This window comes from Furipterus horrens, unplaced genomic scaffold (assembly GCF_987537825.1).
Source record: "Furipterus horrens unplaced genomic scaffold, mFurHor1.1.pri manual_scaffold_1, whole genome shotgun sequence".
NCBI classification, from domain to species: Eukaryota; Metazoa; Chordata; class Mammalia; order Chiroptera; family Furipteridae; genus Furipterus; species Furipterus horrens.
The window spans coordinates 109,201,742-109,214,656 of record NW_028327171.1 but is presented as its reverse complement, the minus strand read 5'-3'; the positions used below and the strand labels follow the sequence as shown (position 1 = coordinate 109,214,656).

Below are 12,915 nucleotides of genomic sequence, written 5' to 3'. Positions count from 1 at the left end.
GAATGGTGCTGACAAAGACTGGGCATTTGGGGTAGAGGGCTGGGGAGGTCACAGACCAGGAAGGGCCTCGTATGTCAGGGCAGTGGGGAGCCATTGACAATTTGCAGCAGGGCCATTAACAATCAGTTTTGAGTTTAGAGAGGTCCTTGTGGCAGAGGCTTGGCGGTGATTCGTTGTGGGCACTGTGTAGTTAGCATTGCTGTTGGCCGGTGGTTCTCAAAGCGTGGTCCCCAGACCTTCAGCATCAGCAGTGCCTGGGACTTGTGCACACCCGGTTTGAGAACCTCTGTGTAGTCCAGACAAGATGTGGTGGAGACCCAAACTGAAATGGTGTCAGTGTGAATGAGGTGGGTGGAGCTGATATTGGAAATATGTCCAAGAGGTTGAACCTTGAGGACTTAGGATTAGATGGGATGCAGATGGGTGGGTACCAAGCAGGGCAGAAAGGGATGGAAGCAGGGTCTGGCATTGGGTAATAGAACTGCTTCCTCATATAGGTGTCCCTGGTGGGATTCCTGTTCCTGTTGGGCTTATACATCTCATCCCTGGCCTCCTGTATGGGAGGCCTGTATGGAGCCCCCCGGATCCTGCAGTGCATTGCCCAGGAGAAAGTGATTCCCGCACTGGCCTGTCTGGGGCAAGGGGTGAGTAACATTTGTTTTTGACAAATGTCCATTTTGCCACGAACCTGATTGCTGGTGAATAAATTGCTTAAGGCTTTCTGATTAGAGTCACAGGTCAAGTTCTCCAGGGTAGGGAAAACCAAAAATACAGAGATCATTTTCCTCTCTCCGTCCGCCGGCTGCCTTTGGCTGGGGCCAGTCGGACAAAGCGTCTGTCAGTGTCACAGTCATCCAGGGTCCCCAGTACGGGGTTATCTAGCTGTCATAGAAACATCTTGGACCCTGTGCAGAGGGAAAGGGAGTAGCACCTACTTTAATAACAGTAAATTCAGGGTGAGGAGGGGGCGCTAGTCCTTGTGACTCTAAATCTGTTCTTGAGGTCAGACACCTGTCTTTGGGGTTGCTTTATGATCATGTCCCACACCTCTGGCCTCTGGGCTCCCTATTAATCATCATAGCCCAGACCCCAGCTGATCCGGTATAGCTTGGTTGAGCCACAGAATGATCAAATGAGACATTTCTAAAATTGAGGGGATAAGAGAGAAATATACAGAGAGAACCCTCCTCTCCAGTAATGTGGTTTGCAAGCCATAGTTCATTTCTGTTTTGCATTACAGAGGCCCTCCCCATTCCCTCCCATCCTGAGCCCCACTCTTGGCTAGGGCCACGTGGTTGCAAGTCATCCTAATTCTTCCCTTTACCGTCCTCCACTTGTTATCCATCAGCCAGCACAGGCTGGGTAGAAGTAATGACTGTCATCTCTGTACCTTCCATGTGGTCTCCATCTTTTATTTTATTTTAAGTTCAGTTATTTTTATTAGGTAATACAGGCACAGGGTTTAAAACTAAAAGTGATATAAAAGCTATACATTAAGAATTTTTTCTCTTATCATGCATCTTTTTATCTCTTTCCCTAATCGTGCCCATGCCCTATTCATAGCTGTTTTTAATGAATCCTTCTCTCCTCTACTTTTATACAAAGATAAAGTTTTACATATATTGTTATATACTTTTATTCATTTAATACAGCTTAGAAATCTATCTGTTCATATGGATGTAGAGAGAACTTTCTCATCCCTTTTTTTTTTTATCATGTGGATACACCATAGTTTAACCAGTTCCCTTCTCTATAAACTGACCCTTGTGTTGCTTCCAGTAAACAGAACTACAAAGAATAATCTGCGTGTTTATGTGTGTGCGTGCACGTGTGTGTGTATAATTTTGTATATGTGCCAGTATATCTATAAGATACACTTTCATGAATGGGTTTGCTGGGTCAAAGGGTAAATGCATTTTTTATTTTAACAGATATTGCCAAAACACCTTCCATGAAATTTGTATCATTTTGCACGTCTCCCATATTGTACTTCTACAATACATGAGAGTTTCTGTTTCCCCACAGCCAGTACAACTCTTAGATTTGGGCCAAAAGACCTTGTTTTATAGGAAGGACTCTGTTCTGGTTCTTAGGGTAAGAAGTTCATGAGGCCAAGGGGACATACCCACCCGGATCCCATGCACCTTGGGATTCCCTGCCCAGATGCCCCCCAGCTCATATCCAGTGTCTGCAGGGGCCAATTCCCTGGGGCCAGGGTGTGGGCCGGGAGTTCCCATGTGACTGTGAGGTCCCTCACAGCATGGTTTGGGAAGGAAGGGGCGTGGGCTGTGAGCTGGAGGCTGCCCGTGGCCATCCTCCAGTGAGGAACTCTGAGGAGAACGAGAGTTCTAAACCAGCCTTCCCATGGCCTTGCAGTTGTGTTAGCCCAGGGAAGGGTAGAACAAATTTGATTTAACAGCTTGTTAGCTTGGATTTTAATTGTAAACATTTAGACATAGGGTGTTTAGGCCGCCATTTTCATTGTTGTCCCAGGCATCACAGTGTTAGCAATGAGCTCGCCCAGGGCTCATTGTCAAATGTCAGTTTCTGCCATTGTGTAGTGAGACAGTGAGAAATGGTTAGGGTACCTGGTGTTTGTTTTAGCCTTTAAAAATTTTTAAAGGTTTTATTTATTTATTTTTTAGAGAGAGAGGAAGGGAGGGAAAAAGAGAGAAAGAGAAACATCGATTGGTTGCTTCTCGCAGACCTTCAGCTGGGGACCTGGCCAGGGATCAAACCGGCGGCTCAGGCCAGCATTCAATCCACTGAGCCACACCAGCCAGCGGATTACTCTTATGACTGAGGTTGGACATCTTTGTATCAAGGAGTAATTCATATATTTTTTTATGTGATTGTCGGTCTTTTTCTTCTCAAAGGCTAGAAGCTTTTCTTTGTTAAGGAGATTAATTTTTGTGATACGTATTACGAGTATTTTCTCTAATTGGTTAGTTGCTTTTTAACTTTAAAAATTTTTTTTATTTAAAGCTTCTTTACATATGATTAAATTTTATTAGCACTTTTTTATGGGGAAGAGAAGAAGCTTTGACAATTTTTTGAGATTTATTCAATATACAGAAAAGGTTATAAAAGCAATATGAACAGTTCAAAGACTAACTATGAAGTGAACATCTTTGTAAACTGCCCCTGAGAACACTGTCAGCCCCCAGATGCCACCCTCCACATGCCCTCTCTGGTGAGGTCCCCTCCCTCTTGCTGTGGAAGCTACTGTCCTGACTTCTGTAACAATAATACCCCTTACGCTCTTTGTCATTTGCTCAGGAGGTGACAGAGTTTTTCTGAAAAGGGCCAAACAGTAAATATTTTAGGGTTTTTAGGCCCTACGGTCTTTGTCCCAACTCTATGCGATCATTGTAGCTCAAAAGTTGGCACAGATAATATCAATGGGATGTGTGCCTGTGTTTCAATAAAACTTTATTTATGGGATAGTGAGATGTGAATTTCATGTAATTTTCATGTGTCACAAAAGTATTACTCTTCTTTTGATTTTTTCTCCCAGCTGTTTAAAAATATAAAACTGTTCCTCTGTCTTGGGCATATATAACCAGATGGAGGCCAGATCAGCCCAGGAGTCATAGTTTGCCAGCTCCTGGTTTACTTCATATGCATCTCTAAACAAAATAATTTGATTTTGTCTGTTTTTTAACTTTATGTAAGTGTGGTGTGCTTCTTTCACTCAACCTTATGTTTATGAGATTCATCCACGCTTTGGCTCGTAGCAGCAGTGTCTTTATTACCATCCCTATATAACATTTCCTCATTTGTTACAGTTTATTCATTTAGCTGTTGATGGACATTGGGGTCATTCTAACTTGGGACTATTACAAACAGTGCTGTGAACGTTCTTGTACTGGTAGATGGGTGCACATGTAGAGTTCTTCTAGACTACATGCCTATCAGTGTAATTGCTAAACTGTAAGGTATGCATATCTTTCCTTACTAGAGAACACCACAATCTTTTTCCAAAGAAGTTGTACTAATTTATATAGCAGTGGATAAGCATTCCTCTTTCTTTATGTTCTTGCTAATACTTAATAATATCAGACTTAATTTTTGCCAGTCTAGTGACTGTTTAATGAGATCTCACTGTGGTTTTAATTTGCATTTTCCTGATTACATAAGATTAGGAATCTTTAATATGTTTAATAGGCATTCTTTTGCTCATTTTCTAGTAGGTTGTCTATCTTTTTCTAAGTATTTTGTAGGGATTTCATTTGGTATATTTTATCTTACCCTTTGTCAATTATACAAGGTGGGCCAAAATAGTTTATAGTTGTGAGTATGCTAATCCCAGAGTTTATTCTTATATTGTTATTTATTCTTGTATTAGCTGTATCACAACTGTAAACCTACTTTTGCCCACATCTGTATGTTTTAAAAATGTATTTTCTCTTTCTGTGACTTTGTCTTTTTATTTCTTTATGGTGTCCTTTGGTGAACAGAAGTTCAAGTTTGACTCATTTGTCTCTTTACAACCCACCCTCACCGAAGTCCTGGCCTGGACTGCCAGCTTTTCCTTCAGCACATCTAAGACCCTCCTGTTAAGTTCTTTTTAGGTTCTGAGTATTTACTTTATTCTTAGTAGTTTTATTGTTAGAATATGCTAAAGAACTGTAGCTGTACCAAAAAATATAATTCTCACAAACAATAAAGGGGTAATTTTACTCTTTGTTGTTTTTTTTTTAAAGATTTTTACTCTAGTTCTAAGGAAGGTGTTTCAGGTCAACAGGGGCCCCGATCCTCAGAGACTCAGGCTGATGATGACTTTGCCACCTTCATCACTTGACTTCATAGGCTGCTTTCTATTCCAGTCCTCAGTAATGGGGCACATCTGGAGGAACACATGTGGGAGGGTCCCAGGGCAGGTCTGGAAGTGGCTTATAGGCCTGACCCTCACATTCCAGGGTGCTTTCAGCAAAGAAGGTAGTTAGATCCAGTGTATATCCTGAGAGTAAATTCTTATAATATTTGCTTATGGAAAATGACAAAATGAGAAGAAGCATCAAGAATTTTCCCTGACTGAGAACCTGGAAGGATGAAATTGCTGTTTTCTGAGCTGTAAGGCTGCAGAAGGAGCAGATTTGAGGAGCAGGAGACTGGGGGATCAACAATCTGATTTTGGACACATTAGGTTTAAGATCTTATTGGACATCACCTGGAAATGTTGAGCAGATAGTTGAATATTTAAGTCTGGACTTAGGGAAACATTTCAGGCTGGAGATTTAAATTTGGGAGTTGAGAGCATAAAGCTGGTATTTAAAGCCATGAGCCTAGTTGAGATTACCTAGAAAAGGAGTATAGATAGACAAGAGAAGGGTCTGAGGATGGAGTCTGGGCTGCTTTAAATGCCGCTTTCAAAGATATGGGGGAGCAACAGAGACAGAGGAGCAGTCACTGAGGGGGATGAGTCCAGAGAAGCGAGGTGAAGGTCTTTCAAAAACCAGGGAGTGGTCAGCTGGGTCAAATGTAGTTCTTAGGTCAAGGAAGATGAAGACTGAGAAGTTGACTGTTGTTTCTAGGCCAACGACAATTCCAGTTTCTGTAATGAATATCTTCTGTGGAGTAAGAGACTGTATGGAGTTAGCACATATTTTCCAGTCCTGTCCTAAATAAAGGTCACCATACCCACCTCCATCAATAACAGATGTGTGTAAGTGTGTGTGTGAGCATATGCATGTGTGTATTTAGTATCAGAATTCCCCCATCTCAGCCACCAATGATTCTGCTATGTCTTCTAGGGTCTTCCTCTCCCCTAGAGTCATTTCCTCCACTATGGTCTGGAAAGAATCAACTTCCCATCCTTTTTATTTCCAAAGCTGGAGCTAAAACCCAATGGAGACAACAGGAGAACTACATGGGAAGTCCAAGTTCTAGGCTAACACCACGTAATAATAGTTACCAATACAACAAAGACCCATGTTGTGTTAGGAGCCTGCTGTGTGTCAGTGCCATGTCCAGCATTTTATATGCACTAGCTCTGATCCCACAATAATTTCATGGGCTGGATATTATTGTATTATCCCAAGTTTGTAGATGAACAGTTATTAACGCACCAAGAATCACTGAACCCTTACAAGTTGTGTTTTTATCCTACAGTGTGATTTTCTCTTGAAATTTCATAATCCTGCATGTTATTTCTGTTTTTGCAGAAAGGGCCAAATAAAACACCCGTAGCTGCCATCTGCCTGACTAGCCTGGTGACCATGGCCTTTGTCCTTGTGGGTCAGGTGAATGTTCTGGCTCCCATCGTCACCATCAACTTCATGCTAACATACATCGCGGTGGATTACTCTTACTTCTCCCTGTCCACGGTTTCCTGCAGCCACCCCCGGGTGCCTGAGTCAGTGCCCAGGGAGGGCATGGGAGCTCTCCACCACTCGGAGCACCTGCTGTTGGAAAAGGCTCCCAGTTATGGCTCTGAGGGCACTTCCCAAAGCCTGTCTGAGGGCACTCTGCTGGAATTCACAAAGGACATGGACCAGCTCCTCCAGCTAACCAGGAAGCTAGAGAGTAGCCAGACCAGGCCAGGAGATAGTGACAGGACCCCAGAGCATCAGAAGGGGAAATGCAAGAAGGCCACCAAGCAAACCCTACAAGATAGCTTCCTCTTGGACTTCAAGTCACCAGCTTTCTTGCTTCCTGAAGGCCCTGACAGATTGCCCACTGCCTCCTGGGACGGGCAGGAATCGTACTGGAACAAGCAGACTGCCAGTGGTGAAAGGGCTCAGCCTGGAGGAGCGTGTGGAGAGCAACTTGTCCCTGAGCCGAGTAAGCAGCCAAGGCCACATGGAGAAGGTGAGTGGGTTGAGATCATACTGGGGCCTCCTAATGTGGGCTGACCAGCTCATTGCCTCACCGACCCAGTTATCACAACCCTCTTTCAAGTCCTTAGCCAGTCACTTTATAGGTGGCTTTAAAATCCTTGCTTATTTTGTTTTATATTTATTTTAAAAGTTATATTCAGATATCAGCTGAATTTATAATTCTAGTGTTACAGGTAGTTGATTTTAAACAGAAGTCTCTATCCACTCCTATATGTGGGAGCCATGGCTAATAATTGAATATTAATTTGCTTTTACTCTAAAATCAACTGAGATATAAGGCCAACATGAATAAAAGCCAATTTCTTCTTTCAAGAGAAGTGGGAATGTATTTTGACAAACTGCCTGGCAAGGACTCAGTATGTTTTGTCTGTGGAAGGTGAATATCCCAAAACAGGCGAGTGGGGACGGAGAGAAGGTGGCGAAAGGAGGACTGCATTTCTTCACTTTCTCAAATCTGCCAACACAGAGACACAGCAAGAGACTTTAAAGAGAGGCTTACAGGAGATGAGAAATTCTGAGAGAAAGAGAGAACTCAGTTTTCGAGTCTTCCATGTTTAGGTACTCAACATGTTATTTCATGTAATATAATAGACATTAGCGTTTTCCATTTTACCAATGAAGGCCCTGAGGCCCAGTGAGGTCACAGAGTAGTCTCGGAGCTGACGCTGTGCACAGAGGGACGGCCCACTCAGGTCTGCCTGTATTTGAAGCCCCGTGCTTCCCTGTACGTGCCCTGGGCCCTGAGACCAGTGGGCAAAGCGGAGGCGACACAGGGACAGAGGAGACGTCTAAAAAGAAGTGCTTTGCATTTCCTACATACCTACTTTTTCTGCTTTACCTCTGAATGGTGTGAGGTTTTCATGGTAGGAGCATTATTAAAATTAAAAAATCATTTTACTTTTATTGAAGTAATAAGTGTATAGCTTAATGAGCCAAGTGGAATTAAAAGTCACATAATTAAAAATACTTTTCATTCTTCTATACTACTCCATTAATCCTTTTCTACCCCCTAGTTTAACCCCTAGAAAACCCCACTTTCAACAGAAAAGGTCCTTCTTCTGTTAACCTTAATGGTACTAAATGATGTTTGTATTGCTACTTCTGGATGTCAGTTTCAGAGATCATCTTTTGATGAAGACTTAACTCATTTATGCTACTCTGACTCCTTATTCAATGTCCCAGTGCCATTATATTACAGTTTTGATGAACTTAATATCTAGTATTCATATTATAATTAAGTAAATATTGCTTAACTCTGATCCATATACTCTATTATGATTACATTTCCTTTTTTTGTCCAACATTTTCTTTTTCCTGGAGTTAGTAATTGCATTCGTTTTTTATTTTTTATTTTTTTGTCTTCAATTTGACGTATCTAGTAGCTATGTCAGATGCCTCTTAATGTTATTTTCCAAGTGCTCAAATTCTTCAGTTCTTCTGCGGAAGAATCATTTAATCTTTTGCCTGGGGCTCACCCAGATGGCTGCTTACATTCAGGGAACAAGGTAAGGTAAGGGAATTGAGGGATCCCCACTGTTTAGGATATAAGCTTTCATTTAATTCCCCAGTTTCTAGCTCCATTCCAGTACCCTTTGCTGAGCTTGGTGTCCCAAGTCTGGGCACTCTCTGCTTTGATTTCTTTAGAGAAAATCCTCCTTGAGGAGTGGACTGGCCAAAGAAGCAGTTGTTATCTAGCTGCATGGGCAGAGGACCTCAGTGTCCAGCTGCTTTACAGTTTTGCAACCAACTCCCTGCACTTGCCACTTCCCAGGGACATGGTACGTCCTGGTCCTGAGCTCTGCTGGAGTCTGTGGGGTGCCTTAGGGCTGCTCCTTACCTGCACCTTATCTGTAGGCTCTAGAGTTCATCCTCCTCTGCTCTGCTCAGTCTGTTACCACTCTCCTGTTACTTTTTCATCTTCTAAGACTTGTTTTTGTCTTTCCTCTCTCATTCTCCTTGTGTTTGTGGGTTTATACCTATTAAATTCCTTTTCTTTCTTCTTATTTGGTTTTCAGGAAAGACATATGGTCAGTTTGCCATGTTTAAGCAATGAAGTGGTTGCTACCTAATTGCCCAGTCTAGAAATATCATAGCTATTGACCACTCATTCTCCTCCACCCTTGTTGTCTTTACCTTGGAATAGACCCTCATCATCTTGCACCCAGGCTCCTGTTAAGTCTCCAAACTAGTCCCCTGCCTCCAGATTTTCCCACATTGTCCTTCTCATTGTCCACTGGATGATCTTTCTGAAATAAACCTCTCATCATGTCTCTCTTGATTAAAAACCTTTGCCAGATCTAATGCCTTCCATCTAAAGTCCAAGATCCTTGATGTGTGCTCTGCAAGGTTCTTTACGATCCTGCCCTGCCCTGTCTTCCTGGCCACTTTTCTCATAATGACCCACGCACTGTACGCTGTGGCTAATCCCACACTAGTGCTCTAAACACATCACATTCTTTATGCCTTCCTGCCTGCGCATCTGCTGTGCTGACTTCTCAAATTGCTTCACCTCCCCCTTCTCCATCTGGAAAATTCCAACTTATGGTTTAAAATCCATTTGACTTTTCAGACCCATTTTTACCCCCTCTGAGAAGGATTACCTGATTTTCCTGCTGTGCAAGCATAGTATTTGATTTATTAAAGAAGTATAAATAACTATCGCATTGTTTTATACATTCAGATCACATGTGTTTATACATGTGTGTTCAGGCTTACTCGTCTGTCTGCCTTAAGGAAGAGAAGAACTAGTTTCATTCCTTTGCCTCTAGACTGTGAGCTTCCTTTAGTCACACACCACGTCTTTCATCTTGTATTCATCACATCGTTTCCACACGGCACACGGCACACAGCAGACAAGAAAACCTGGTTAAATTGATGAACATTTGAACAAATGTTGTCTAAAAAAGTGAATCATTGATCAGTAAAGTAGACTAGAACGTGTTCAACTATTATAAGAACCGGTTCTGTGACAAACTAGGTGCATGAAATAATAAGGATCAAACCACTATTGAATAAATATTATTGAGAGTAAATGGATCAAAAAATTAACTTGGGGCTGTATTTAATGCCTTATGTAGCCATGAATTCCTTATTTATAACAGCTGTGCAGGAGAGATATTTCTGACTATTGAAGACATCATCAGAGATAAAAAGAATCTGATTAGATAGAAATAAAAAACATTCGAACAGCAGTGTTGCAGAAGGAAACAATTATTCAGACAAACACAACTGATAAAGGCATACCTTCCAAACCATATTATTTTTAAAAACAGGAAGGTCAAAATCCAGAGTCTACTAAGCAGAAGTCAGAAGAGATGAATATGTAATTTCCATTTGAAAAATCAATTCCCAGACTCATTCACTGTCCATTCAACAAACTATTATTGTTAAGTGTTAAATAATGTTAGTAGCTACAAAATAAGCAGCATTTATTGAGCATGCCCCATGTTTCTGACAGTGAGAAAAGCACTTAACACAGACCGTCTCATCTTGGTTCAGCGTAGACAGTGTTATTATCTTTTTTTACAGAGGCTTAGAGAAGTTACACTCTTGCTCAGGATCCAAGCCAGCCAGAATTTGAACTCAGATGTCTCACTTTAGAACCTGTGTTTTTAACCACTATTCAAAGTGTATGCTGCTTGCTGTCAGTATGTTTTATGAACTAGGACATGGTAGTGATTAAATGAACACAAATTCAACCGCCTTTACAGTATCATTGTATATCTGTTATATTGTCAAAAGTTTAAATAAAGATAGGAGTAGGTCTATAGTAATCAGTATATGTATGCATTGCAGGAAGCAATGTCAGTGGATTCATTCCTTCTGGATCTGTAGATTAAAGTTTTTCATCAACTTTTGGAGGATTTTAGCCATTATTTCTTTTTTTTTTTTTTTTGCCCTTGCCTTTCTTTCCTGTCCCTATGGGACTACCGCTACACATTAGTTGGTACACTTGACATTGTTTCCCAGGTCTCTGAGGCTGTTTCTTTTTCTGCCACCTATTCCTGTCTGTTTTACAGTTTGAATCATTTCTATTGATCTATCTTTAAGTTTCACTGATTCTGTCTTCTGTCATATCAAATTTGTTGTTGAACCCATCTAGTAAATTTTTCATTTCAGTATTGCTCTTTTTAGCTATAGAATTGTCACCTGGTTCTTTTTTTCATAGTTTATATGTCTCTACTGATATTCCTTATTTGAAAACTCATTGCCATAATTTTTCCATAAGTCACTGACATTGTGTTTTTATTTAATTTTTTGAGCATATATATTATACTAGGTGCTTTGAAGTCTTTGTCTGCTAAACCCAATATGTGGCCCCAGTCAGAATTAGTTTCTCTTGATTGCAGGGGCCAGTTTCCTGTTTTTTGCATGTCTTGTAATTTTTGGTTGAAAACTGGATAATTTAGATAATACATAGTGGCAACTCCTGATTCTGAAGTATATTTCTGAGTTTTTATTGGTTTGTTCTAGCAGATTGCCTGGATTTGAACTGTGGGATCACTTTCCCCTGTGGTATGTGGCTGCTGATGTCTTTACTCAGTTTTTTTATTTTTATTTAAAATTTTAAGCCTGGACTCCTAGGGAGTTGTCTCTGTGTCTCCATGGCTCATAAGGCTTCCACTTTCTCCCAGTGGATCCATCTGTGGGCTGGGAAAAACAGTCGAAGTTGCAGCCAGTTCTCCAGTCTCCCCTAGCTTTTACTTTTTGCCAGGCTCTCTTGGATGTCCCCAGGCAGAGGAATAGTTTTCCAGACATCCAGGGAAATGTGGGGAGCTATAGTTCTTCTATGGCTCTCTCATTACTAGCACCTCACAATTAAATCTCTGCCTGTTTCCGGCTGCCCCTTTGTGGGTCTGCAACATCAAGCTAAAATCTGAGGATTTTTTCCCATTCAGTTTCTTACTGCACTCACCACATTTAGCTTATAAAGGCTAACCCACAATTTTGCAGGTTTCTGGCCAGCTCGGTGTTGGTAAGAACTAGGGCAGGCTTGGAAATAGCCCAGGCAAGAAGGTCATGAGCTATCACTGTTCTTACCCTTAGCTCCAACAGTTTTGGGGAAAACAAAAAACAAAAAACACTTCTTAATTGTTGTCTCCATTTGGTAAATTTCTGGAGCCCTGAGTGATTGCTTTTGTTTATTGTGTCTAGTTGTACACTTAATTCTTATGGAAAGAATTCACCAACCTTTTCACATGCGGTAGCTGAAAGTCCCTCTGGCTCATTCTTTGTGGAACATGATCTTTCAAGATGTAAGAAGAAATATAAACCTGTATAATTGCCCTGGTTTAGTAAATCTATTTGGAAGAATTGTATAATCAAGTTAGAAGTAACTTAAACATACAACATTTGGAAAGCAGTTAAAAGAATTTCATTGTCAGCATGATAAAGGACCAGGTGGACTTAAAACACGATCCTTTTTGGACTGCATCAATGTACACTCTTGGTCTGTACAGGCTAACTAAAACTGTATTTATTATTCTGATAAAGATATGGCGTGTCTTTGTAGAGATGGTTTAATATTTATTTTCAGTAATTTCTATAAAATTGCTTAAGTTTATGATTTTAAAAATTAACATAATTATTTTTACCCTTCATGCTCAAAGTGTTTATATGTGCACAGGTTTGTGAATATTGAATTTGTTAGACACACCACTATTATTTGTATTATGTTTTCTATATTGGATATTTTTATCATGCTTGATGCATGGTTTTGTTTACTTGGATTTTTGTTTTGCCACTGGGACTTGAAAAATTAAGTTGCCTTTCTGGTCATTATTCTAGAATTTCTAATATGAAAAACATTCCCTTCCACCAATAGTTTAGAAGGATTGTTTCTTCCAGCAAAATCCTGACAGGAGAAAAAAATTCCTTAAGTCATTTGGAAAGGTTTTCCAACCATTTTATCTGCCTGTATTGTCATATCTGTTTGAGGTTATCAAACAGCCTTGATGAGTTAGTTGTCCCTCACATTGCTGATGTTTAAAACTGCATTGTACGTGCCTGGGGGACACACCCCTTCCTAACTACTTCCTTCTGAGTTCCTCAGAAAACACATACACACTCACGC

The 12,915-nt window shown here is 40.8% G+C and overlaps 1 protein-coding gene across 3 annotated transcripts in view; it reads left to right on the top strand.

Annotated features, from left to right (window-relative positions):
* Positions 1–12,915, top strand: part of SLC12A8 (solute carrier family 12 member 8) — a 153,408-nt gene that overhangs the window by 123,564 nt on the left and 16,929 nt on the right. For all 3 annotated transcript variants that reach the window (XM_090266075.1, XM_090266056.1, XM_090266065.1), the window contains 2 exons: positions 498–644; positions 6,168–6,813. In XM_090266075.1, coding sequence (XP_090122201.1) covers positions 498–644; positions 6,168–6,813 — 793 coding nt within the window. The remainder of the gene's footprint in view (positions 1–497; positions 645–6,167; positions 6,814–12,915) is intronic.